The sequence below is a fragment of the Panicum virgatum genome, chromosome 9K (assembly GCF_016808335.1).
Source record: "Panicum virgatum strain AP13 chromosome 9K, P.virgatum_v5, whole genome shotgun sequence".
NCBI classification, from domain to species: Eukaryota; Viridiplantae; Streptophyta; class Magnoliopsida; order Poales; family Poaceae; genus Panicum; species Panicum virgatum.
In genome coordinates this window covers 8142149-8164976 of record NC_053144.1, presented here as the reverse complement: position 1 = coordinate 8164976, position 22828 = coordinate 8142149, and the positions used below count along the sequence as shown (strand labels likewise).

Below are 22828 nucleotides of genomic sequence, written 5' to 3'. Positions count from 1 at the left end.
GGAGGACCGTCGGATTAACCGGCGTTGCGTACTTTTCTGGTAGCTTTTCTCCAACGGCTCTATCCGCGTGAGCTGACTATATATACCCCTCCAATGGGTCATTTTGAACTCTCTTGACACCAGACAACATTCATACACTCATACTATTGTTGAGAGCCACCTTGAGCTTTATCTTCCACACTTTTGATCATTCAATCATTCAAGAAGCAAGACTAAGGTCTTGAGTAGAGAAAAGCTTGTGTGTATCTGTTCTTGGTGATCGGTTCTTGCTCAAGTGAAGGCCCTAGCTTATTACTCTTGGTGATTGGCAGCACCTAGGCGATCTTGGTGATTTAGGTATTTCTTCCGGAGCTTGCCAAGTTGATTGTGGGATCCCGAAGAAGTTTGTACGTGGCTTGAGCTCCACCACGCCGGGATGGTGAACGGAGACTCTTAGTGAGCGCCTAAATCTGATTTATTGTCTAAATCTGAAGAGATGTTCTCTTCTCAGTGGATATATGCATCTGATTTATTGTCTGGAAAAATAATATAATAGCAAATTAAATACAAATATTGTATATCTAGACTTTACCCTCCCCGGCCGTGGAGTCCCGCCCGTTTCATATATAGAAATTTTGTGTACGCCGGGCACCTGTATCGTTGGCTCCGTCTAGGGTTTTAGCCCTCCGCCGCCAACCTCCCGGCCCTGCCCCGACCGCCGCAACCTCCTCCCCCCTAGCGAATCCCGTGCCCCCGCGACCCGTGCCACCGCCATACCGGCGGCCGAGATGGACCGGTACCAGAGGGTGGAGCGGCCGCGGACCGAGTCGGCGACCATCGAGGAGAACGAGATCCGCATCACCTCGCAGGGTCTCATCCGCAACTATGTCTCCTACGCCACCTCCCTCCTCCAGGTGCGTGCGCTTACCCTCCCCCCCCCCCCCCCCCCCCCCCCCGGCTATCCCATCGCCGTCGTGTCGGTTTTGTCCTTATGGCGCGCCGCGCCGCTCCGTTTCAGTCCCCTGTGTCCATGTGCCGATTCGAATCGGCGCGCTTGGACTTTGGTGGGTTTGGACCGTTGGCCTGAGAGGTGGATTCAAACAGCGAGTTTTGCGGTTCGATGCGAGGTTGTGTTTACCTTATGTGGTTTGAACGGCATGCGTGGAGATTGATAAATGCCCATGGGAAGTGGATTAGTGAGCTACTTATTTGTTGGGCGTTCTGATTCATGTGAATGAATTGGCTGAGTCTCTGATATTTAGCAGATAATTCACTGGTAATCTATTTTAATGCGTCTGATTTTGGGATTGCGAAGCATGCGTGTTCAATGCAGTGTGGACTGTGGACAATGTCGATGTTCATGCACCAATCTGATATCTTCAAGACGCATTTTTGGTTTAGTATTAGGATGACAATGCAGCTTGGTAAAGCAATATGTGGAGTTTGTTGTTTTCTCGGGGCGTAAATTGATGACCCTTTAGATGCACCTACAACCCTCTTTAGCTTAAATATTTGTGCTACTTTTCTAAAATAGGATCTCATTTTGGAGAAGTAGTGCAAATATTTGAAGTAAAGAGAATTGGAGGTGCACCTAAGGGTCACCAATTACACCCCTAGTGTTTTCTGTTGCTTGTTTGTCGTCAATGCTCTGGACATGTGGTGCATGCGCCTAGCTGCCACGCTTGGAGTGCATTTAAATTATGTGGATGCCTGCAGGAAGACTTTAGGTGCTTACAGTGTGATAAGTGGTCAATGCAGATTGATTTTTTCTAGGTGCCCACTTTTCAAAAGTTTGTTCAAAATGCTTCAGTAGAACTAGTTATTTGTACTCCATTGGCTTCTATGGGGGGTTTTCTTGTGCTTAATCTGCCGCTACCGTGGCAAACAAATGATCCAAGGTTTGATTCCCACTGGTGATGCTTTGGTAGGATACTAAAAGTTTGTACTTTCTTGGCCTTTTCTAGCTTCAATCCTGACTGTTGTTTGGGTAGTACTGAAGGCTGTGAACTCTGTTATTTCATTGCTCATGCTGATTATTATTCTCCTGTTATTGTGATTCCGTTTTTACCAGGTATACTGTAATGTTTTACAATTATACTATTTGTTGCCTATGTACAATGTAGTGCTGTGTAGCTCAGCTCCTGTATATTTGTTAATATAATTTACCTTTTTCCTTTATAACCAGGAGCGGAGAATAAAAGAGATTGTTTTGAAGGCCATGGGACAGGCAATCAGCAAGTCTGTTGCTGTTGCGGAGATTATCAAGGTAATTCTTTTCTCTCCTTCTCCCATCTTTATTTCATTTGGAAAGGCCACCATATATGACAAGCTGTATTTGAAACAGAAAAGAAATGCTGGTTTGCATCAGGATACCAATATCAGTTCTGTCAGCATCACTGATGTCTGGGAACCTATAGAAGAAGGCCTTGTCCCGTAAGTTTCTACTCATTTTACTATATTATTTTCTTACTCCTGTTTCATTTTCATTTCTTATTTTAAAGCTTGCCCAATTTCAGGCTGGAGATGACTCGGCATGTTTCGATGATTTCAATTACCTTGTCTCCTGGAGAGTTGGATAAGAACACCCCTGGGTGAGTTACATGTGTTCCTCAGTTAATTCCTTAGGATTATTGGTGTCAAACATTAGTTAATCTTGTAAGATAAAAAATGTACTTGTGCACAATACAAAGGTTTGATTGGAATATTAATCCATTTTTATACAGGTACCAAGCTCCTGCTTACATCGAACAGCACAGGCAACCACAGCGCCTACAGCAGGCACCACCACCGCAGCGCCAACCTCGCCGACCACAAGGCCAATTCCAGCAGCTTGAGTATGAAGGTACAACAGTGATATTTTGCATTGATGTGGGTATTTTTGTTGATTATCGTTCATCTCTTAATCATTGACTCTGTTTAGACTCCTATGCACGGGGTCGAGGTAGAGGAAGGGGCCGTGGACGTGGAAGGGGTTGGGGTAGAGGAGGCTATGGGGGTTACGGTGGATATGGAAACAACCAAGGTGGGTACAATCAGGGTGGCGGTTATTATGATAATCAAGGTGGGTATGGCGGCTATGATAATCAAGGTGGGTATGGAGGCTATGATAATCAAGGCGGGTATGATGGTGGATATGGCTACAACCAAGGTAGGTATGGAAACTACCAAGGTACGGAATCCTGTCTTGATTCAGTTATGCTGTTGATCTTGCATGAAGTCCTGGATGATAACATATCTTGATTTTTTAATACAGAAAATGGTGGGTATAGCCGAGGACGAGGTGGTGGTATGCGTGGAAGAAGCAACTGGGGTTACCGTGGAGGTATGCCTGTTATAACCAACTCATGCCTTCCATGTGCCTAAACATTGCATGTTTTGGATATGGCAGTGCCCATGATTCTGTTTCATTTTTTTTGATATTGTTATATGTTCCAAACCTCATATTATAATGCGTTGAAAGTATTTTGTTATGAATATGCTAGTGTTACTATCGTAATGCAAATGCTCAAACATATTCAGCCATCTAAAACAATTAGACTTTGACCACTTCTACAGGAGTAGGTGCCAATACTTTGTGTGTGGTAAACAGTTTTTATGTTCTTTGGTATTTTATTGCATTTAGCAGGGGCATTTCTTTAGTATCAACTTGTGAACAATAATTAATTTTTTGCTCTGCATAGAAAGACTAAATCCAATGTCTACAAGTGGAAGCTGTTCTGAATATTGTTGGCATTGCAGGCTATGATGGAGGCAGAGGAAGCTATGAGCAAGGCACGGGCGGAGGCTATGAAAATGGCAGGAGCGGTGGCTATGATGGAGGCAGGGGTGGAAGGGGCTATGGTGGCCGTGGAAGGGGAAGAATGGGGGGCCGCGGGCGAGGGAACTGAATGCAGGCACAAACTCAATGGGCTTCTGGTGTTTCTTCAATGCATGCTTTATAATATCAGGGAAAAAAGATAAGTTATCTGAGCATTTGTGTTGGAAGCCATCAGTTATGTGTGAGGTCTCTGTTGTTTTCCCTGACCGCGAGGTTTGGTTGCGAGCCTAATGCATTTGCAAGTTTAATCATGTTGTCATCTTTCAATATTTCTGCTGCCGAGGTTGCTAGTTTTCCCAATTGTCTTTATATGCTGAGCATGCTGCCCTATGTTCATGCCTGCAGTATCAACAGATGGGAACTCTTCCCCTGTGTTAAATTGTTCAGTCCATTTTTGCAGTTTTGCTTCAATTAGTGTATCCATGATGGTTGATACCGTCAGAGCTTAGTTTCTCTTGCAAATATGTTGCGGCGTACATCAAAATGTTGAGCTTATTGTTTCTTGTAGGCATCAGCTCCATTGCATATGACTGATGGAAATGAGCTGTACTCGTCCGTCCTCTATATCAATATATCATGAGCAAGATTAGCTTGGTTAATGATATCAGCCCATCACATACAGCCCCAGCATAATCGTTTTAGTGCAGCTTTTTATATAATTGTTAATACGTTATTAATGATGTTCCCATCCAATCTGCAACACCAGCAGACGGGGTCAATATAAAAGCTGGTTTGAAGGAAGTGAATAATTTGCACCTGAGTCAAAATTCATTTGTTGCCTCAGTTCAATGGAGGTTTGGAACACCATCGGTCCGAGATAGTTTGATCAAAATTTCTCACGAATTTCAATCTAAAAGCGTGTGTTTAGGCCTTTCCATTCGTAGTAATTGTAGTTTTAAAGTGTTAGAATCGATGCCTCTTCATCAATAGGCGTCTTTTCTCATGCGATCTCATCCATCCGTACAGCAGTTAGCATAGTTGTTAGTATGATAGCAGTTAGCATGACATACGAAGGGGCATGTCCCTTCGGTTGTAGTCTGTTCACGTGAACAGTAACTTGTAAACAGTCACCCCTTCACATGTATATAATCCTCAAAGATCAATGAAACAAATAGTTGTTCCCAAAATTTCTGTTCATTTATATTCTCATTCACAACACGTTATCAGTCACTTTGCTCTTTGAACAAGAGAAAAGGAGAATGACAAGCGGAAGAACGAACGCTACTTCCAAAGGCACATGCCTTTGAACCCCTGTCGGTAAGCATGGCAAGACTTGACTTACCGTCTCATATCGTCCGTGGCTTGTTCTTCGCCCTACGTTGCGCCGGTGGAGTTCGTCGTGGCTCGATTCGCCGCCATGGCCACCATGGTCAGCACCGCAGCGTTTTCGAGCGCCTTGGGCCTCGTGTTCGCCGCAATGCTGCCCGTGGCCATACTTCATTCGGCCGCATCTTCGATGCCGCTGTTCGCAGCCTCCGTGCAGGTCCAATTTGTGGCCGCGAGTACAGCCCCATCCACAGTGGCCGCCTTGCTTCTTCGCGCGGTCTGCATCTGCAGAGTCAGACACCATCTCCTCGCCGTGGCGTGGACGGTGCCAGCCCCAGCAAAGCTGCACCGCGTGTCGTCGAAGCACTAGCGCCATCTGTCGTCGAAGCGCCGGCGCCGCCCGTTGAGGAAGCTGTTGCAGAGCCCGCCGCTGTGCCCGCGTACGCGCCCATTGAGCCGATGTCGCCGACACCGGCACCTCCACGCTTCTGGTGTGACTTCTGCAAGGAGTTCACGCCGATCCCGCACACGCTCGATCCATGGTTCCTGAACACTCAGGCTGCACCCGCGCTCGACGCTGTGGAGATTGAAGAAGAGAATGCAGTCGTGTCCGGCCCTGGAATCGGCATACTTATCAACCCTGGTGGCACGCGAGCGGCAAGGACCGGCGTACCACCGTACTACATCGCCGGCCCCTCGGTTCCTCCGGCGGCAGAGGCACCGGCTTCTCCGCCCAAGACGCGCGCCGAGGCTGCAGCGCGCATGAAGGCTCAGGCCCTCCCGAGTCCTCCTCCGGCCTAGGCCCTGCCAACCTCGATGCTCCAGCGCCTCCTCGGTCGCAAGACGGCGGCAGTGGACCGGCGCCCCGGACTCCGCCGCACCGGCGCCTGGAACTCGACGGATCTTGGCCTCCCGAGCGCGGAAGTCCTCAACATGGCCGTCGGCGGCAGCGGCTTCTACTCTCCCGATGAGGGGGAGTCCTCCAACTGAATCAGGCGAGCAACAGCTGCACAGTGGTGAACGGCGGCGGGGCGGTCAAGTGGCGGCGGTTTCCTGGTATGCAGCGGCGTGGAGTAGCGTTGCTGTCCGTGCTGGTTGCTGATTTTTTTTTGAGGAGGCATAACTCTTTATTCATCAACAAAGTTATACGAGTTACAAACGCCTTGAGGCGAAACGCCTTGAGGCGGACTTAACAGCCAAACTAGCCTACCAAACTCAGCATAAATCTCACTCCTTGAGATGGTATGAGCATCCACATTGGAGCACCTGTTCTCATAAACAAAATCAGCAGTGCTAAAAAGTACTGCTCTAGCCTTTATCTCCCTGATGATATGGCCATGAACGGCCATTCCATCCTCCTTGATTCCTCTGATCACATTAACATTATTCGAGGCTAGCCTGAAGTATTGAACCATGAGGTCACTTGCCAATGCCAAGCCTTCCTTGCAAGCAATAGCCTCTACGGTCTCTGGATCTGAGAGTCCACGAATCACCAACGCAGATGCTCCTAGAAAATTACCTGCAGCATCCCTAGCGATGGCAGCTGCCACAACCTTGCTTGAATTCTTCGAAACTGCTGCATCAACATTGATTTTAACAAGTCCTCGTGGTGGGGGAATCCAACGGGGTGGAACACCTTGGGTTCCCCTCACCGGCGCTGTCTGCACCGTCTTAATCATCTCCAGGTTGGCTATAAAATTATTCACAAAATAGTGAGTAGATAGAGGACTCTGAAAAGAGCTCTCGTGGATCGCCTTCCTGCGAGCATACCAGATGGCCCAAAGAGTGACCACCAACCTCGTCAGTTCTTCAGGCTTTAGCAAGCTAAAAATAGCCGCTAACCAACCCCTAGGTTCAGTCTCCTGAATTTCACTCATCAGCTGTGTAATTTCCTCGCGTTCTAGAGCCCACACACATTTCGCCATGTTGCACTCTATCAGTGAGTGCTTCCACGAGTCAGGCATACCACAGATCGAACAAGTGCTTTGAGTAGCCATGTTCCTGTGGTGCAGTACATCCCTTGACGGCAAGGAGTGATGAGCAAGCCTCCACAAGAACACATGTATCTTTGATGGTACCTTTACCTGCCAAACCGACATACATTCATTTTCCTCAGATCTTAAATCTGATCTCCCAGCAATATTCTCTAGGTACGCTGTAGCTCGTTCTTTGTTTATGGCCAACATCCTGTAGGTTGAGCGAACTGAGAAGATACCCCTCTTTTCATGGTGCCATGCCCAAAAATCCCCTTGTCTCCGAGTACAAAGGGGTATATTTAGAATTGCCTCAACATCAAATGGACAGAAAATAGCATGAAGCTTTTGGACGTCCCATGATGTCGTCGTGTGATCTATCAACTCACTAACCATCTGCGGAGGATCAGTCAAATCCCTCCTAAAGGGTCGAAGAGAGTTTTCTCTCAGAATCCAATTCATTTGCCAAATATGTGTTGATTCTCCGATTCCGATCCTCCTAATTAGTCCCCGCTCCAGGACTTCCCTGCCATCAAGTATGGAACGCCATATCCGAGAGGGAGAAGACCATAGATTAGCATCTAAGAAATCCACATTTGGGAAGTAAACTGCTTTTATAATTCGCGCACTTAGCGAACTCTCCTCCGTGAGAATGCGCCAAGCCTGCTTCGCCAGTAACGCAAGATTAAACAGTTCAATATCCCTGAAGCCCAGGCCGCCCATACATTTTGGTTTGATCATCTCATCCCAAGCGACCCAGCATGTTCTCCTTTTTCCATCCTTGCTACCCCACCAGAAGTTCCTTAATAAACCATTGATGTGCTGGCATAAACCTCTAGGGAGCTTAAAACAGGACATCGAAAAAGTAGGTACTGCTTGCGCAACTGATTTAATCAGTACCTCCTTGCCACCTGATGACAAGCACTGCTCGAGCCAACCCTGGACCTTTTTCCACACACAATCTTTAATATATTTGAAAGCCCCATTAGTGGAAGCACCCACATCTGTCGGCATGCCCAGGTATTTTTCACTCAGAGATTCATTATGGACATCCAGCTCGTCCTTGATCACCTCTCGAAGAGACTGCCTGCAGCCCTTCACAAAATGAATTGAGGACTTATCCATATTAATCCTTTGTCCCGAAGCTTGACAATAAGTGTTGAGTACCTCCTTGATTTCCTCTGCACTTTCCCTATTAGCTCTAAAAAACAGCAGGCTGTCATCTGCGAAGAGTAAGTGAGACACCACCGGAGCTGATGGTGCCACTTTAATCCCATTGAGTACGGACGACTGATTTCTAGCTTTTAACAGGCACGAAAGGCCCTCTGCTGCTAAAAGAAACAAATAGGGAGAGATAGGATCTCCTTGGCGGATACCCCTCGAAGGTTTAAAACTGTCAAGTCTATCACCATTAAAAAGAACTGAAAAGGAGACGGATGTTACCATGCGCATCACTATCTCAACCCAACATTGGTGGAAGCCCAAACGGAGCATGATTGCTCGCAGATAGTCCCACTCAACTTGGTCATAAGCTTTCCTCATATCCAACTTCAGAGCACAACATCTAGATCCACGAGGCTTTTTCCTCTTCATAAAATGCAAACATTCATATGCCGAGATTATGTTATCTGTAATAAGACGCCCAGGAACAAAAACAGACTGCTCTTCTGATATAACCTCAGGCAAAATTTGCTTCACCCTGTTCGCAACAACCTTTGAAGCGATCTTATACAGGACGTTACAAAGGCTTATTGGCCTAAACTGGCCCAACTCCTCTGGATCTGCCACCTTGGGGATTAGAACAATAAATGTATCGTTTATTGATGTAGCTTCATCCTCCCCTCTCAAAATCCTCAACACTATAGAGGTAACTTCAGTTCCACATAAGTCCCAATGTCGCTGGAAGAAGTGTGCCAGAAAACCGTCGGGCCCCGGGGACTTTGTCGGAAACATCTGGAACAAAGCTTCCTTAACTTGCTTCTCTGAAAAGGCTGCAAGTAAGCTACTGTTCATTGCTGCGGTAACCTTCGTTGGGACTGTATTCAACACTGCATCCATATTACTGGTCCCCTCTGAAGTATACAACTCCCTGTAGAAACTAGTTGCTAGATCCCTCATCTCCTGGACATTTTTTGTAACCTGTCCATATGGTTTTTTCAATCTAGCAATCCTGTTTCTCCTCCTCCTTCTGCTAGCTCGGATGTAAAAAAAACCTAGTATTTCTATTACCTGCAGAAAGCCACAAAATTCTGGAACATTGCTTCCACATTATTTCTTCTCTATGGTTTAGTTCCAGAATTTTCTCCTTGATCTTGAGCTCCGCATGAGTTGGACCCGTCCGCTGTGGGTCAGACTGTAGCCGCTCTAGCTCTTGTTTCAACTTGCGTAGCTCCCTGCGTACATGCCCAAATGTGTTCCTGTCCCACCTCACAAGATGGCTAGAAACTTTTTTCAATTTGCTCTATAATTCCTGCAGGGTCGTCGCCTCATCCTCCTTCTGCCATGACTCAATCAGAGAATTAGAAAACTCAGCATGGGATTCCCACATAACTTCATACCTGAATCGTTTCTTCCCTCGAGGCCGCGGCTCCTCAGACCTCCAACTTAGCAAAATAGGCACATGATCTGAAGCGGCCGCCAACAGATGCTTGCACTTCGCCAAAGGGAAACGCACGCTCCAGCCCGGGGTTGCCAGCGCGCGATCCAGGCGCACCCGACAAAAGGATCCCCTAGCTCCCTTCTTTTCATACGTCCAACTATGACCTTCATAACCTAAGTCATTGAAGCCACATACATCCACCATCTCACGAAAACTGGCAATTTGAGCATGGCTTCTCTCCTGTACGCCTATGTGTTCCGTTCGATGTAGCACTTCATTGAAGTCACCAATACACAACCAAGGAAGGTGCGATGATGACTTAATATGTTTCAACATATCCCACGTCTTGTGCCTCCCCATAAACACAAGTCAAGCGCCATGGGTCACCATCCCCTTCCTGGACTAAAACATCAATATGGTATTGAGAGTAAGGCAACAATGTCACTCTTATATTATTGTTCCAAAAAATACCAAGTCCGCCACTACGGCCCGAACTACTGACAGCAAAAGAATTATCAAAACCAAGTGCCTGCTTCAGTCCTTCCACCCGTGTCTTGTGCACCTGAGTCTCCAGGACACATACCACCGACGGGGCAACATCCTTCGCTAGCTCGCGAAGCTCCTTAATTGTCGCGGCGTTGCCGAGTCTGCGACAATTCCAACTGAGGCAACTCATTGGGACTTGCGGCGCTCCTCATAGGAGCCCGCCCCGTTATTTGTAGGTAGCGCTTCATAGCCCGCCTTTGTCACCTCCCTCCTAATTCCCTTCCAAACACCCAGGCAGAAAGCCTGAACCATGAACATGTTGTCTCCAATCGGGCAAAAGAAGACCTCATGAGTTAGAAACCATGCAGATAGCATCTTGTTCTTTAGTGAAGTCACGCTGAAACCTTTCACCGTTATCAGCTTTGCCCCCTCTTTGGCTAAGAACACTCCCTGCTTCTCATCATCATTCATGCGCAGCTTCTGGAGCAGCGTTGCTGTCCGTGCTGGCTGCTGATGCCTCTGTAGGCCGTGAATATGGCCCAAAATACCTGCGCCCTGATCTCCCTTCCTGCTGTTCGTCCTGTGCACGCCTGATGGGCCAAGCTAATGAACGTGGATTCATTTCCAATTCCCATGGCTGGCTGGCCTATTATCTTTATTATTTAGTTGATTTAATTTCAGCAATAGTTCGCATAAGACTCTGTTAGTCTCCAGTAATTATGTGCTGTAAAATATTACTGATTATGCTTAGTCGTTGACTTGAGTAATTTATTGTACTTGTGATATTTTATCATTGTAAAATATCCATTTGTGGTATTGTTCATAGTATTTGTCCTGGTATGAATGACCAATCCAATAAATAATACCCCTCATATTACAACTACGATCTTGCAATTTATTTATTATTCATTTATATATGTATTGTCAATTGATCGATTTATTTAAGCCCATTTTACGCTTTAATTGTTCAAAGCTCTAAGTGCTTAAATAATGGATGCAACAATTTATACGTAATTTTCTCATTAAACAATTGTATAAGACGCATGTTCTATAGTTGTTTTGTTGGCCACTCCACAAGGTAGCAGCACAATTGCTACTGCGGGATCTACACTAAGTAAATACTTAGTGATTATCCTCAACGTGCGTACCCAACATTATCACTTAGAACATTTGGTCTACATTTTTATCTCAAAGATGACTACCAATAATTCGCATTTCTATTGGCCATACACAAGGTAGCACTCTAGTTGCTACTGTAGGATCTACACTAAGTCCACAACTTAGTGACTATCCTCAATGTGCGTACCCAATTCGTTTGCTAATTAGCTAAGGTCTACATCAAATTATTGATGACTACCTTAAGACGTGTTTATACAACTTGCATAATTATTTGGCATCTACTGTTTTAAGCTTATGCCCATTTTGAGGTCTACGCCTTTATGGTGACTACCTCCATTCTCTTATTATGCACATGGGATTTTTACACCACTAATAATACAAGATTTATCTTGTTTTTATTTTGCATCCCATAATTACAACACATCACAACATTTTAATAACTTAAAATGTTTCGATGGTTTACCATGTGTAGGATTAATGGCTGCCAAAGAGTTCGAACAATTAGCTCTTGACGGCCACAACTATCCAACATGGGTTGTGGACGTAAAAGTTAGTCTTTCGTCCCGTAGACTTTATCGAGCAGTTGCACCACCTGTAGAGGGTGCTGAACCGCTTGATGATCAATATGTATTCTCGGCCTTATACATTATTAGGAGTCACATTCATCCTGATCTTAAGGCCGAATATTTGTTGGAAGAAAATCCACGAAATTTATGGACTTCTCTTAAGAAATGCTATGAACAACAAAAGGCACTTATCCTGCCCGGGGCCAATTATGAGTGGACCCAATTTCGCTTACAGGACTTTAAAACTGTAAGTGATTATAACCATGCTGTTCATAGGATCTACTCAAAGTTGCAATTCTACGAGAAAGAACCTTCAGATGCGGATAAGATAGAAAAGACTCTATCTACTATGCTTCCCTCTGAAAGGATTCTTCAACAACAATACCGTGAAAGGAATTTTCAGGTTTATTCTGATCTTATTCATACATTACTTGAGGCCGAAAAACATTCCGAACTTATGGTTTGGAATAATCAGCAACGCCCTGTAGGGTCTGCTCCATTGCCTGAAGTACATGCTTATTCTAAGAATAAACCCAAATTTAATGATGGATCTTCTAAGAACTATCATCAAGAAAATTCCAAGAAGGGTAAGAAAATCCGCAAACGCAACAAAAAATTCTAGAATCGTGTTTCCAACAAGGGTAAGAACATTTCCAAATACAGGAGTGACAAACCTGTGTGCCAAAAGTGCGGTTGTTACAGCCATATTACAAAGAAATGTCATACCCGAGTCATCTTGTTGATCTTTACTTACAGTCCGTAGGACGTGGACGTGCTACTCAAGCACAGAAGTATGAAACCCACTTCAACTATCAACTTGACACCACCAGGGAAGAGGCTAGTTGTTCGCAACAAGTTCCCGAGGAACCAAGCAGCAACCCCATACCAGGAGGCGAGGATCTTGCTACAGAGAATATGATCGTGGAATATGCTTCCAACGACATATTTGGAGACCTCGAATAGGCTCCCAATCTCCAAAAGATTCCAAAGTCTTGACGTCCTATTTACTAGTATTTGTAATATTTAGCACAATTTATGTCTTAAAGTGTTGTAAATAAATAAGGTCATCACTTTCTTAGGTTGGATATAAAATAAATGTATTGTATACATTTGATATTCAATAAATATAGTATGTATTCTATATATCATCAAAGAATTTCATATTAAATTCTTCATTTATATATAGATTTATACAGGAGTCGATCCGATGGACGAGGAATTATGTCTTGTGGATAGTGAAACCACAAATTCTATACTTAGGGAAACAAAATATTTCCAAAATCTTACAAAGAAACAAGGAAATGTTTTGACAATTGCGGGACGCGATGCAATGATAGTTGGCACTGGTCGTGCCACTATTGTACTCCCTATGGGTACCCATATTACAATTGAGGATACACTTTTGTATCCCGATTCAAAGCGTACCCTACTAAGCTATAAAGTTATCCGTCAAAATGGTTTTCATATTGAAACCGGTGATGACAATAATGAGGAATTTCTCCTCGTTACTAAAGATAACGGATATGGCAAACAAATTGTTGAACAAATTCCTTCTTTTCCGTTCGGATTGTACTACACATACATTAAACCCGTACCACATGTTGCGTATAAGGTAATTTTTCAGAATGTTGATACATTCAAAATTTGGCATGACCGCCTTGGCTATCCTGGTGTAGGGATGATGAGAAAAATTATCAGCAATTCAAATGGTCATGAGTTAAATATTGCTAAATTTCCCAAATCATCGGATTTTATGTGCACTTCATGCGCTACGGGGAAATTGATTTTACGTCCATCACACGTTAAAATTCAAAATGAGCCACTCAAATTCCTTGAATGCATTCAAGGCGACATATGTGGCCCCGTACAACCTACGTCTGGACCTTTCAGGTACTTCATGGTTCTAATAGATGCATCTACTAGATGGTCTCATGTGTGTCTTTTATCCACACGTAACCATGCTTTTGCAAAGATTATTTCTCAAGTCATTAGACTTAGAGCACAAAATCCTGAACATCAAATTTAACCAATTCGAATGGATAATGCTGCTGAATTTTCCTCAAAGGCTTTCAATGATTATTGTATGGCTTTAGGAATTCAAGTTCAACACTCAATCCCATATGTCCATACACAAAACGGTTTAGCAGAATCTCTTATTAAGAGAATTAAACTCATTGCAAGACCCTTACTACAAAATTGCAACCTTCCAACTTCATGTTGGGGTCATGCAATCTTACACGCTACAGACTTAATTCAATTGCGACCAACTGCATATCACATAGTCTCTCCTATGCAATTAGTATGTGGAAATACGCCAAATATTTACCATCTGCGAAAATTCGGTTGCGCAGTATACGTACCGATCTCACTACCTAAGCGTACCGCTATGGGCCCACACAGGAAACTGGGGATCTATGTGGGGTATCAATCACCGTCGATTATTAAATACCTCGAACCCCTCACAGGGGACCTATTCACGGCTCGGTATGCTGATTGCATATTCAATGAGGACCATTTCTCGGCATTAGAGGGAGATTATAAGTACCAAAATGAATGCCAGGAAATCAATTGGGATGCCCAAGGCATTTTCTCCTCAGATCCACGTACTCAAGAAACTGAACAACAAGTTCAAAAAATTATAAATTTGCAACATATTGCAAATAACCTGCCAGAAGCATTTACTGATTATAAGGATGTCACAAAGTCCTCTTATCCTGCACGGAATGCACCCGAAAGAGTAGAGGTACCAAACAAAAAACATTCAACTCCTCCCGCTTCCAAAGAAGAGGGGGAGAAGTATGGCTGCTCCCAAGGATGATGCTCAAACGAAGCGTCAGAGGATTCCGCGGACTAAATCTACAAAATCAGTAAATACAAGCCAATCTAAAGTTGATAGATGCCCAAAAGTGGATACAAATCCCATACCAGGACCAATTCCACAACCCGGATCAATGGTGCACCCAAATAATGATCCTGGGACATCGGAACACCCTGACTCCATAGTCTTAGAAAATGACGAGTCACGCAAAGGGGTGAAAGAAATTTCCATCAATCACACAAAGGGGTGAAAGAAATTTCCATCAATTACATTGACTCTGGAGAATCATACGATCGTAAGACTACTGTTGTTAACTTATACTTCTCCACAGCAATTGCATAAATCTTCCTAAACGATCCAGATCCCAAGACCATGGCAGAGTGCAAAAAGCACTCGGACTAGACTCAATGGAAAGAAGCAATCCAAGCTGAGATAGTATCGCTCACTAAAAGAGAGGTATTCACATCTGCAATACTTACACCTCCCAAAGTCTTCCCAGTGGGATTCAAATGGGTTTTCGTCCGAAAACGGAATGAAAACAACGAGGTAGTGAGATATAAAGCAAGACTAGTAGCATAGGGGTTCATGCAGAGACCCGGCATTGATTACAATGAAACCTAGTCTCCAGTAATGAGTGGAATCACTTTCTGATACTTGATATCATTGGCAGTTCAAAATTATCTATCTATGTAGTTGATGGATGTAGTGACAACATATCTTTATGGGTCACTTGATTCGGACATATGCATGAAGGTTCCTAATGGAATCCAAATTCCGAATCCAAAAACAAATCGCAACATGTATTGTGTAAAGCTTAAAAAGTCACTATATGGCTTAAAGCAGTCGGGACGAATGTGGTACAACCGACTAAGTGAGTTCCTTCTTAAGAAGGGATACACAAATAATGATGATTGCCCATGTGTTTTCACTAAGAAATCTCCAACAGGATTCTATATTATATCCGTGTATGTTGATGATTTGAATATCATTGGCAACCCAAAGGATATAGAAGAAGCACGCAATCACCTCACGACGGAATTTGAGATGAAGGATTTCGGTAAGACCAAATATTGCTTAGGTTTACAACTTGAGCACCTTCCCTCAGGAATACTAGTGCATCAATCAGCTTATATTCAGAAAATTTTGGAAAAATTTAATATGAATAAATCGTATCCATCTAAAACCCCGATGGTTGTTCGTTCTCTAGAAATGGAGAAAGACCAATTTAGACCACAAGAAGAGGGAGAGGAGATACTGGGACTCGAGGTTCCATATCTCAGCGCCATTGGAGCACTTATGTATCTTGCAAATAGCACCAGGCCTAATATCGCATTTGCAGTAAATTTACTAGCTAGACATAGTGCTCAACCCACTCAACGTCATTGGACTGGAGTAAAGAATATCTTCAGATATCTCAATGGCACAAAGGATCTAGGTTTATTCTTTAAGAAAAATCTTGATCCAAATATGATTGGATATACAGATGCTTGTTATTTATCTGATCCCCACAATGGTAAATCCCAAACAGGATTTGTATTCCTACATGGAGGTACTGCTATTTCATGGAAGTCTTCTAAGCAGACTCTCACGGCGACCTCTACTAATCACTCTGAAATCATTGCACTATATGAGGCATCACGTGAATGTGTATGGCTTCACAGAGTGATTAACCACATACAACAGTCATGTGGTATTGGTTCAATCGAATTACCTACAATTATCTATGAAGATAATTCTGCTTGTGTTACACAGATGCAAACAGGTTACATAAAGAGCAATATAACCAAGCACATTGCCCCTAAGCTGTTTTATCCCCATGAATTACAAGAAAGCGGAGAAATAAACATCTTGCAAATTAAGTCATGTGATAATCTTGCTGACCTCTTTACTAAGTCCTTACCAACTTCTATATTTCAAAAATTTGTACATGATATTGGTATGCGACGACTTTGAGATTTGCAAGAATCACGAAGAGACATCTCATAGATGCTAACCTATACATGCATTATATTATACTCTCTTCTTTAACAAGTTTTACTCATGAGGTTTCTTGTTGAAGTTTTTAACGAGGTAATATTAACATAAGCATGTGTCGTATTTTCTATTTTCCCCACCAGGGTTTTTGTAGGAAATATCAAAGACACATACTGCCCTCACAACTCATTTATGGTTTTTCCTGAAAAGGTTTTTCATGTGAAGTTATTCAAGAGGCAATATCAATAATATGTCATCATATTTTCTCCTCATTTTTCCACTGGGTTTTTAAAGGAGTTTTAGCGACATATCAATTTATATTACTCCTCATATTTTCCCGAAAGATTTTTGGGGGAGTTAACTTTATGTCGTATCTCCAATATTTTCCCCCATAGGGGTTTTTAATGGGATACCAATGACATAGTGATTTGTTTAAATCACACACATATACATATTCCTCATATTTTTCCCATAGGGTTTTTAGAGGAATCCAAGTTTACAGCTACATTGATCTCAAAGAAGATTTGATCGAGGGGGAGTGTTATGAATCGATGGCTCTTCATCAATAGGCGTCTTTTCTCATGCGATCTCACCCATCCATCCGGCAGTTAGCATAGTTGTTAGTATGATAGCAGTTAGCATGACATACGAAGCCTTCGCCTGTAGTTTGTTCATGTGAACAGTAACTTCCTTGTAAACAGTCACCCCTTCACATGTATATAATCCTCAAAGATCAATGAAACAAATAGTTGTTCCCAAAATCTCTGTTCATTTACATTCTCATTCACAACATAAAGTACAGTAACTTGTAGGCGTAGGCAAGGTCTCGTCATTCTTGATATCTTGACGAGGGCGCGAGGGTCTACACTCGACAGACCCCTAAAAAAGTGATATCTTGACGAGGGCGCGAGAGTCTGCACTTGAAACACCACTAAAAAGGTACTCCTTTCGTGCTGTAAAGAAAGTTATTTTGGACATTGATTTGGTCTTAAAAACAACTTTGACCACTAATTTTTACTATAAAAAATTTATGAAATATAGTCAGTATATACTTTTACAAAATTACATTTTAAGATGAATCTATTTATATCGCTTTTATATTTTCAAACACAATCTAAAAGAATTTATTTATAGTCAAAGTTTAAAATATTTGACTTAAGACAAACTCAAAATGATTTTCTTTACAATGTGGAGGGAGTGTGGTAATTAATTACATAAACAAGGCATATGTGAGATGCTATTTGTGTATGCACATGCAGGGTAGGCCGAATAACAACAACCCGTCACTGCTTCCTGAAAATATAAATTTGGCGCCACTCCATGTCACACTCAGAGTTCGCCCTGTCCAGAGGCACAAAACGGAATATGTACAACCTAGGGATGAAAACGGTCGGAAACGATCGGTGATAGACTCCACCACTTTCGCTTTTACATTTTTTCATCAGAAACGAAAGCGGTACGGTATTTTCGGAAACGAAAACGACGTCGGTATTCCGGTAATTTCAAAAACGGAAATATACGGTCGAGAACACATCGATAACGGTCGAAACCCATCAAAGCGGTATTTAAAAAATGATAAACATATCATACAATAAAGCATAACATTAACTATATGACTTGACACATCTCATATGCAAATAGTGAAGATTCGATTAAGATATCAATCCGAATATCGAACCAATCCGTGATAACTGACACATAGTAGCATGTACGATAGTATGGCACAAAGTTGCATACAGCATACGTAACATAGTCATACATGATCATTAACCAAATTCAAATAGAGACTCAAACATAGACTAGCATGCCATTAAGAATAGTGCTAGTGCAGGGCCGCAGACTGCCTATGCCTACAGCTGAACCTCAGGCATGTCATCATCATCACCTGCCACATAATTATCATTGACCAGTTATGAAAATTCATCCTACAAATATAAAAATATATTAGTACTCATATTATCATACCAAAGTAATACCGGCGGTCAATGATGGACTGGGCTTCAAATACGGTAATACCGGCGGTAAATTACCGGATAAATACGGTAATTTTCGAAAACGGTCGGTAGAGGCTGAAATCGTTTTCGCTTTCAGTTTCGAATAAAAATATCATTTTCGTTTCCGTATTTTCGGTAGCCATATTCATTTTCGTTTACACTAGAATCTCGGTAAAATCTCGAAAACGGTTCCCGGTAATCGAAAATTTTCGTTTTCGTTTTGAACCCTAGTACAGCCGTACAGGACACACCGCTTATTCTTGCAAGAGATCTACAATAAGTCAACGCGCCTGATTGATGAGGCACGTATACAATAGTATTGAACCATAGTGAGGCTCCTATCTGTCCTACGGTGATTTGACAATCTATATTCTCCTTCTGTATGACGAGCTAAGAGCCTAAGAGTAAGACTATCAATCTCTGTATCCTTCTTCATTTTTACCCCCCCCCCCCTTCGTGTAGGATGTTCGTTGACATTAAAGGCTAACAGAATGATAAGCTCACGGCATCATGCTTAAGCCATAAAGCACAGATACCAAACTTGGTTCATATGGACTAAGCATGCTTGCAGATGCGGCAGCAGGAAGACCGAGCTGGAATATGCCAAGGTTGATTTGCAAGAAACTGCAGTTGTTTGATGCCACGAAAGCAGCCCATTTTGCTGGAAAGTTCAAAGTGCGAGCATACACACATCTAGCAGGTGCTCAGCAAGCAGGCGCAGCTGGCCTACAAGCCCAACAGGGAGCGGCAGTCCCCGCTGGCCGCTGCACGTCGCCTCGCGCTACGGCTCGACGGCGGCCATCAAGGCGCTGCCCCGACGTGGCCGAGATGGTGGACATCTGCGGCCGCAACGCCTTCCACGTCGCCGTCGCCAGCGGCAAGACGACCGCGCTCAGGTGCCTGCTCCGCCGTGTCCGCCCCGCAGAGCAGCTGCTCAACCGTGTCGACAACGACGGCGACACGCCCCTCCACCTCGCCGCCAAGATGAGCCGCGTCCAGTCGGCGCTGCTGCTGCACGGCGATCACCGCGTCGACCCACCGTCATCGCCTGCCTTGCCATGCTCGTCTCGCTCATGACCGCCGTCTATATCACCCGTAGCGCCCGAATCACGGTGGCTGGCCTACGTCGTCATCGGCATCGGCATGAGCACCTAATGCTGGGTAAGGAGGTGATTTTCGCGGAAAATCTATTCCCCGCATATGCGGGGACGACGCGTCGCGTCGCACAGGGGGAGGAAGAAGTTCTTCTTCCTCCTCTCGACCCCACCACTGGCGAGCTAGGGGAGGAGGAGGGGGAGGGGCGGCTGCCAAGGAGGGGCGGTTGGTGGGGGGGAGCGGCCGCCGGCGAGGTCGCTGGCGGCCGGAGTGGTGGCGGGCGACGGCGGCCTTTAGATTTTGGGTTGTCGGGGTTCCAATGGCCACCGGACCTAGAGAGGGGGGGCGGTGGCCCGACAGGTTGGCCGGCGGAGGGCGAGGTGGCACGGGAGCGCCGCCAGCCGGGCGGGCCGGACATCCGGTGGGCAGTGCTGGCGGCGGGGGCGAGGAGAAGGCGTTGACGCTGGCGATGGAAGGGCGGCGCGGCGGCGGAAGTGGTTAGTGGGTGGCGGCGGCGGCGGAGGTGGCGGAGGCCGCCGGAGCCATGGGAGGGGGAGGAAGGCGGGGGCGAGCACGCCTGTGCGACACGTCGCTCGCCCCCGCATATGCGGGGAATAGACTCCCCGGATTTTCATGCCGATGTAAAGAAACAAACTGTGTGCACGGTCAATATGGTTTGAAAAATCCAAAATATATGTCGTTTTAATTTTTGTCATAAGTCAAAAATTTCTAACTTTTACCAAGACAATTTCTTTGTGGTTTAATTGACGTTGTGTATGTTAGTGAGAGTTAGTGACGCAAGCCAAGAAAGAAATGTGTTTCGTAGGGCATAATAACTACAAGTGAAACGACTGGAATATACTAAGCTACTACTAATAAAGTTATTACACGACTCATTACATTAAAAATTCTCTAGTAACATAAAAAAAAATCATCTAGCTATGCACATAGTATTCACAGCAGATCGGCGCGCCCAGGCGGGTCTCATCTGCTCGTCGGTTCTGTCGTGTCACTGGTGATCTTGGCCGACCGCATCTCGTACGCATTCAGGTGCGTGACCTTGATGTTGGACTCGCCGTTGTTGAACACGAAGAGGCGCGCCTTGTCGCCGACGGCCTTGGTCGGGTACACCCTCGACAGGATGCACGTCTTGCCGTGCGCACCAAAGCTCTCCACCACCGAGTGGTCAATCTGCACGCGCGCACGGGCCACGATCAGGACATCGATTGCTCTTCGAAAATCACAAGATTATTCAGACAAGTAATCAATCTACGTACCAGAGTCCTTAGAGCGATCTTGCCGCCGGCCTGGGCGATGTCGACGTCGACGAAGGCGGCGAAGGTGGGCTTGTAGAGGTCGTCGGCGTGCGACGACATGGACGGGTCGTTGCACATGAGCACGACGTGCTTGCCGCCGTCCTTGAACACCCTGAAGAACACGGCTGTGCGCTCGTCGCGGTCGTCGGACGCGAGCACCCACAGCCCGAACGGCCCGACGCCGCCCCGGGCGTCCGCGCCGCGGGCCGCGCACACCGCCTGCGCGTCCGCGCCGCGCCACGCCGGGTCGAACGGCTCGGCCTTCCCCAGGTCCGCCACCTGGAACGACGCCTCCACGTCGGCCTGCGCGGCGGACGCGAGCCCCGCAACCTCGAAGTGCTGCCCGGCGCCGACGATCCTGCCCGTGACGTTGACGTGGCCGCCGCGGAGGGACTCGATCTCGGCGACCGGCCACTGCACGAGCTGCTTGCCGTCGGAGGAGAGCCAGACCTTCCTCGGGACGGCCTGCACGCCGGCCCAGCCCTTGCGGATGTCGGCGGCGGCGGAGTCCGACTCGTTCGCCCACCCCCACAGGACGCGCCGCCGCTTCGCCGTGTCGAGGAACGTCTTGGACGCGTAGAAGTTGCCGTAGTCGTAGCGGAGGCCATCGTTGCCGTCGGCGAGCGCCGCGTCGGGCACGTACGTGTCGGTGGCGTGGTCGTACTCGCCGAACGTGTAGTACTCGAACCGCGTCAGGTCGAGACTCACCTTGAGCACGTGCTTGGTGCCGCCGCCGCCGCCGGCGGCGGCCGGGGAGGTGGTCACGGGGTAGAAGTCCGGGCACTCCCACATGCCGGTGTCGCCGGAGTGCAGGGCGCGGTTGGCGGGCGCCCACTGCTTGAAGTCCCTGCTGCGGTACAGCATGGCGAGGCCGCGGTGGTTGTCCTTGGTGCCGATGACCAGCCGCCAGAGCCCGTCGGGGCCCTGCCACGCCGTCGTCGGGTCGCGGAACGCGGTGGCGTTCGTCCCCGGGCCCGGCGCGATGACGGGGTTGTAGTCCGGCTTGACCCACTCGCGGAGGTAGGGGTCGGAGAGGTCCTTGGGGTAGGCCACGTTCTGCACCTGCCGGTTCTGGCCGTCGATGCCGGTGTACATGATGACCGGCGTGCCGTCCGGGAGCACGGTCGCGGAGCCCGACCAGCAGCCGTTGACGTCGAACGGCGCCGTGGGGTAGATCGCCGGCGGGAGCATGACCCAGTCGACGAGGTCCGTCGACACGGCGTGCGCCCACACGATGTTGCCCCACACCGCGCCCTGGGGGTTGTACTGGTAGAACAGGTGGTACACGCCCTTGTAGTACATCACGCCATTAGGATCTGCGCGTACAAGAAGTCAAGAACACGATCGATCTCGACCGTTAGTTAGCCTCTCCGATGCCGCAGCAGGTTAACGAGCAGAAAGAACATCGAGGGATCGATCAAAACGTTGCTAGTACATGTTGGCACACGCATGAGATTCTTACCGTTGATCCAGTGTTTGGGAGGCTGGAAGTGGTAGCCGGTGCGGAGCCCGTCGTCGACGGGCGACGGTTGCGGCGACGGCGCCTCCGCCGCGCGGCACGAGGGCGGCGGCGACGATAGCAGCGCGAGCAGCAGGAAACCCACCCATGTCCAAGTCCTGATCGCCATGTCGAATCAAAAGCAACTGCTCATCAATCAACTTAGCTAGTTTCTATGTCGAGGAGACGAGGAGTACGAGGAAGAAAGGCGCGCGTACGTGCGAATTTATATAGGCCAGGAGCCCAGGAAGAGTCGCTGACAAACTTACTGTCGGATTAGGATACGTGTGTTTGGATAACTTTATGGATTATACATGTAGTCGTACTG

The 22828-nt window shown here is 46.2% G+C and overlaps 2 protein-coding genes across 2 annotated transcripts; one reads left to right on the top strand and one right to left on the bottom strand.

Annotated features, from left to right (window-relative positions):
* The first annotated feature begins 594 nt into the window (after window positions 1–594).
* LOC120649850 (TATA-binding protein-associated factor 2N-like) lies at window positions 595–4244 on the top strand. Its single transcript, XM_039926758.1, has 8 exons — window positions 595–893; window positions 2165–2245; window positions 2324–2412; window positions 2496–2570; window positions 2703–2821; window positions 2900–3148; window positions 3233–3301; window positions 3718–4244. Exons 1-8 carry the CDS (start codon window positions 768–770, stop codon window positions 3864–3866), a joined length of 957 nt encoding a protein of 318 aa, XP_039782692.1. The 5' UTR covers window positions 595–767; the 3' UTR covers window positions 3867–4244.
* A 16426-nt stretch (window positions 4245–20670) lies between these two features.
* On the bottom strand, window positions 20671–22528 carry LOC120647680 (beta-fructofuranosidase, insoluble isoenzyme 3-like). Its single transcript, XM_039924547.1, has 3 exons — window positions 22465–22528; window positions 20964–22318; window positions 20671–20877 (listed from the first exon to the last, which is right to left on the bottom strand). The coding sequence occupies exons 2-3, from the start codon at window positions 22302–22304 to the stop codon at window positions 20671–20673; spliced, it is 1548 nt and encodes a 515-aa protein (XP_039780481.1). The 5' UTR covers window positions 22305–22318; window positions 22465–22528.
* Between the last annotated feature and the right edge of the window lie 300 nt (window positions 22529–22828).

Coding starts and splice junctions, on each gene's coding strand:
- LOC120649850 (XM_039926758.1), top strand. CDS start 768: ATGGACCGGTACCAGAGGGTGGAGCGGCCGCGGACCGAGTCGGCGACC. Junction 2,413..2,495: donor ATAGAAGAAGGCCTTGTCCC/GTAAGTTTCTAC, acceptor GCCCAATTTCAG/GCTGGAGATGACTCGGCATG. Junction 3,302..3,717: donor CAACTGGGGTTACCGTGGAG/GTATGCCTGTTA, acceptor TTGGCATTGCAG/GCTATGATGGAGGCAGAGGA.
- LOC120647680 (XM_039924547.1), bottom strand. CDS start 22,304: ATGTACTACAAGGGCGTGTACCACCTGTTCTACCAGTACAACCCCCAG. Junction 20,878..20,963: donor AGATCGCTCTAAGGACTCTG/GTACGTAGATTG, acceptor GCGCGCGTGCAG/ATTGACCACTCGGTGGTGGA.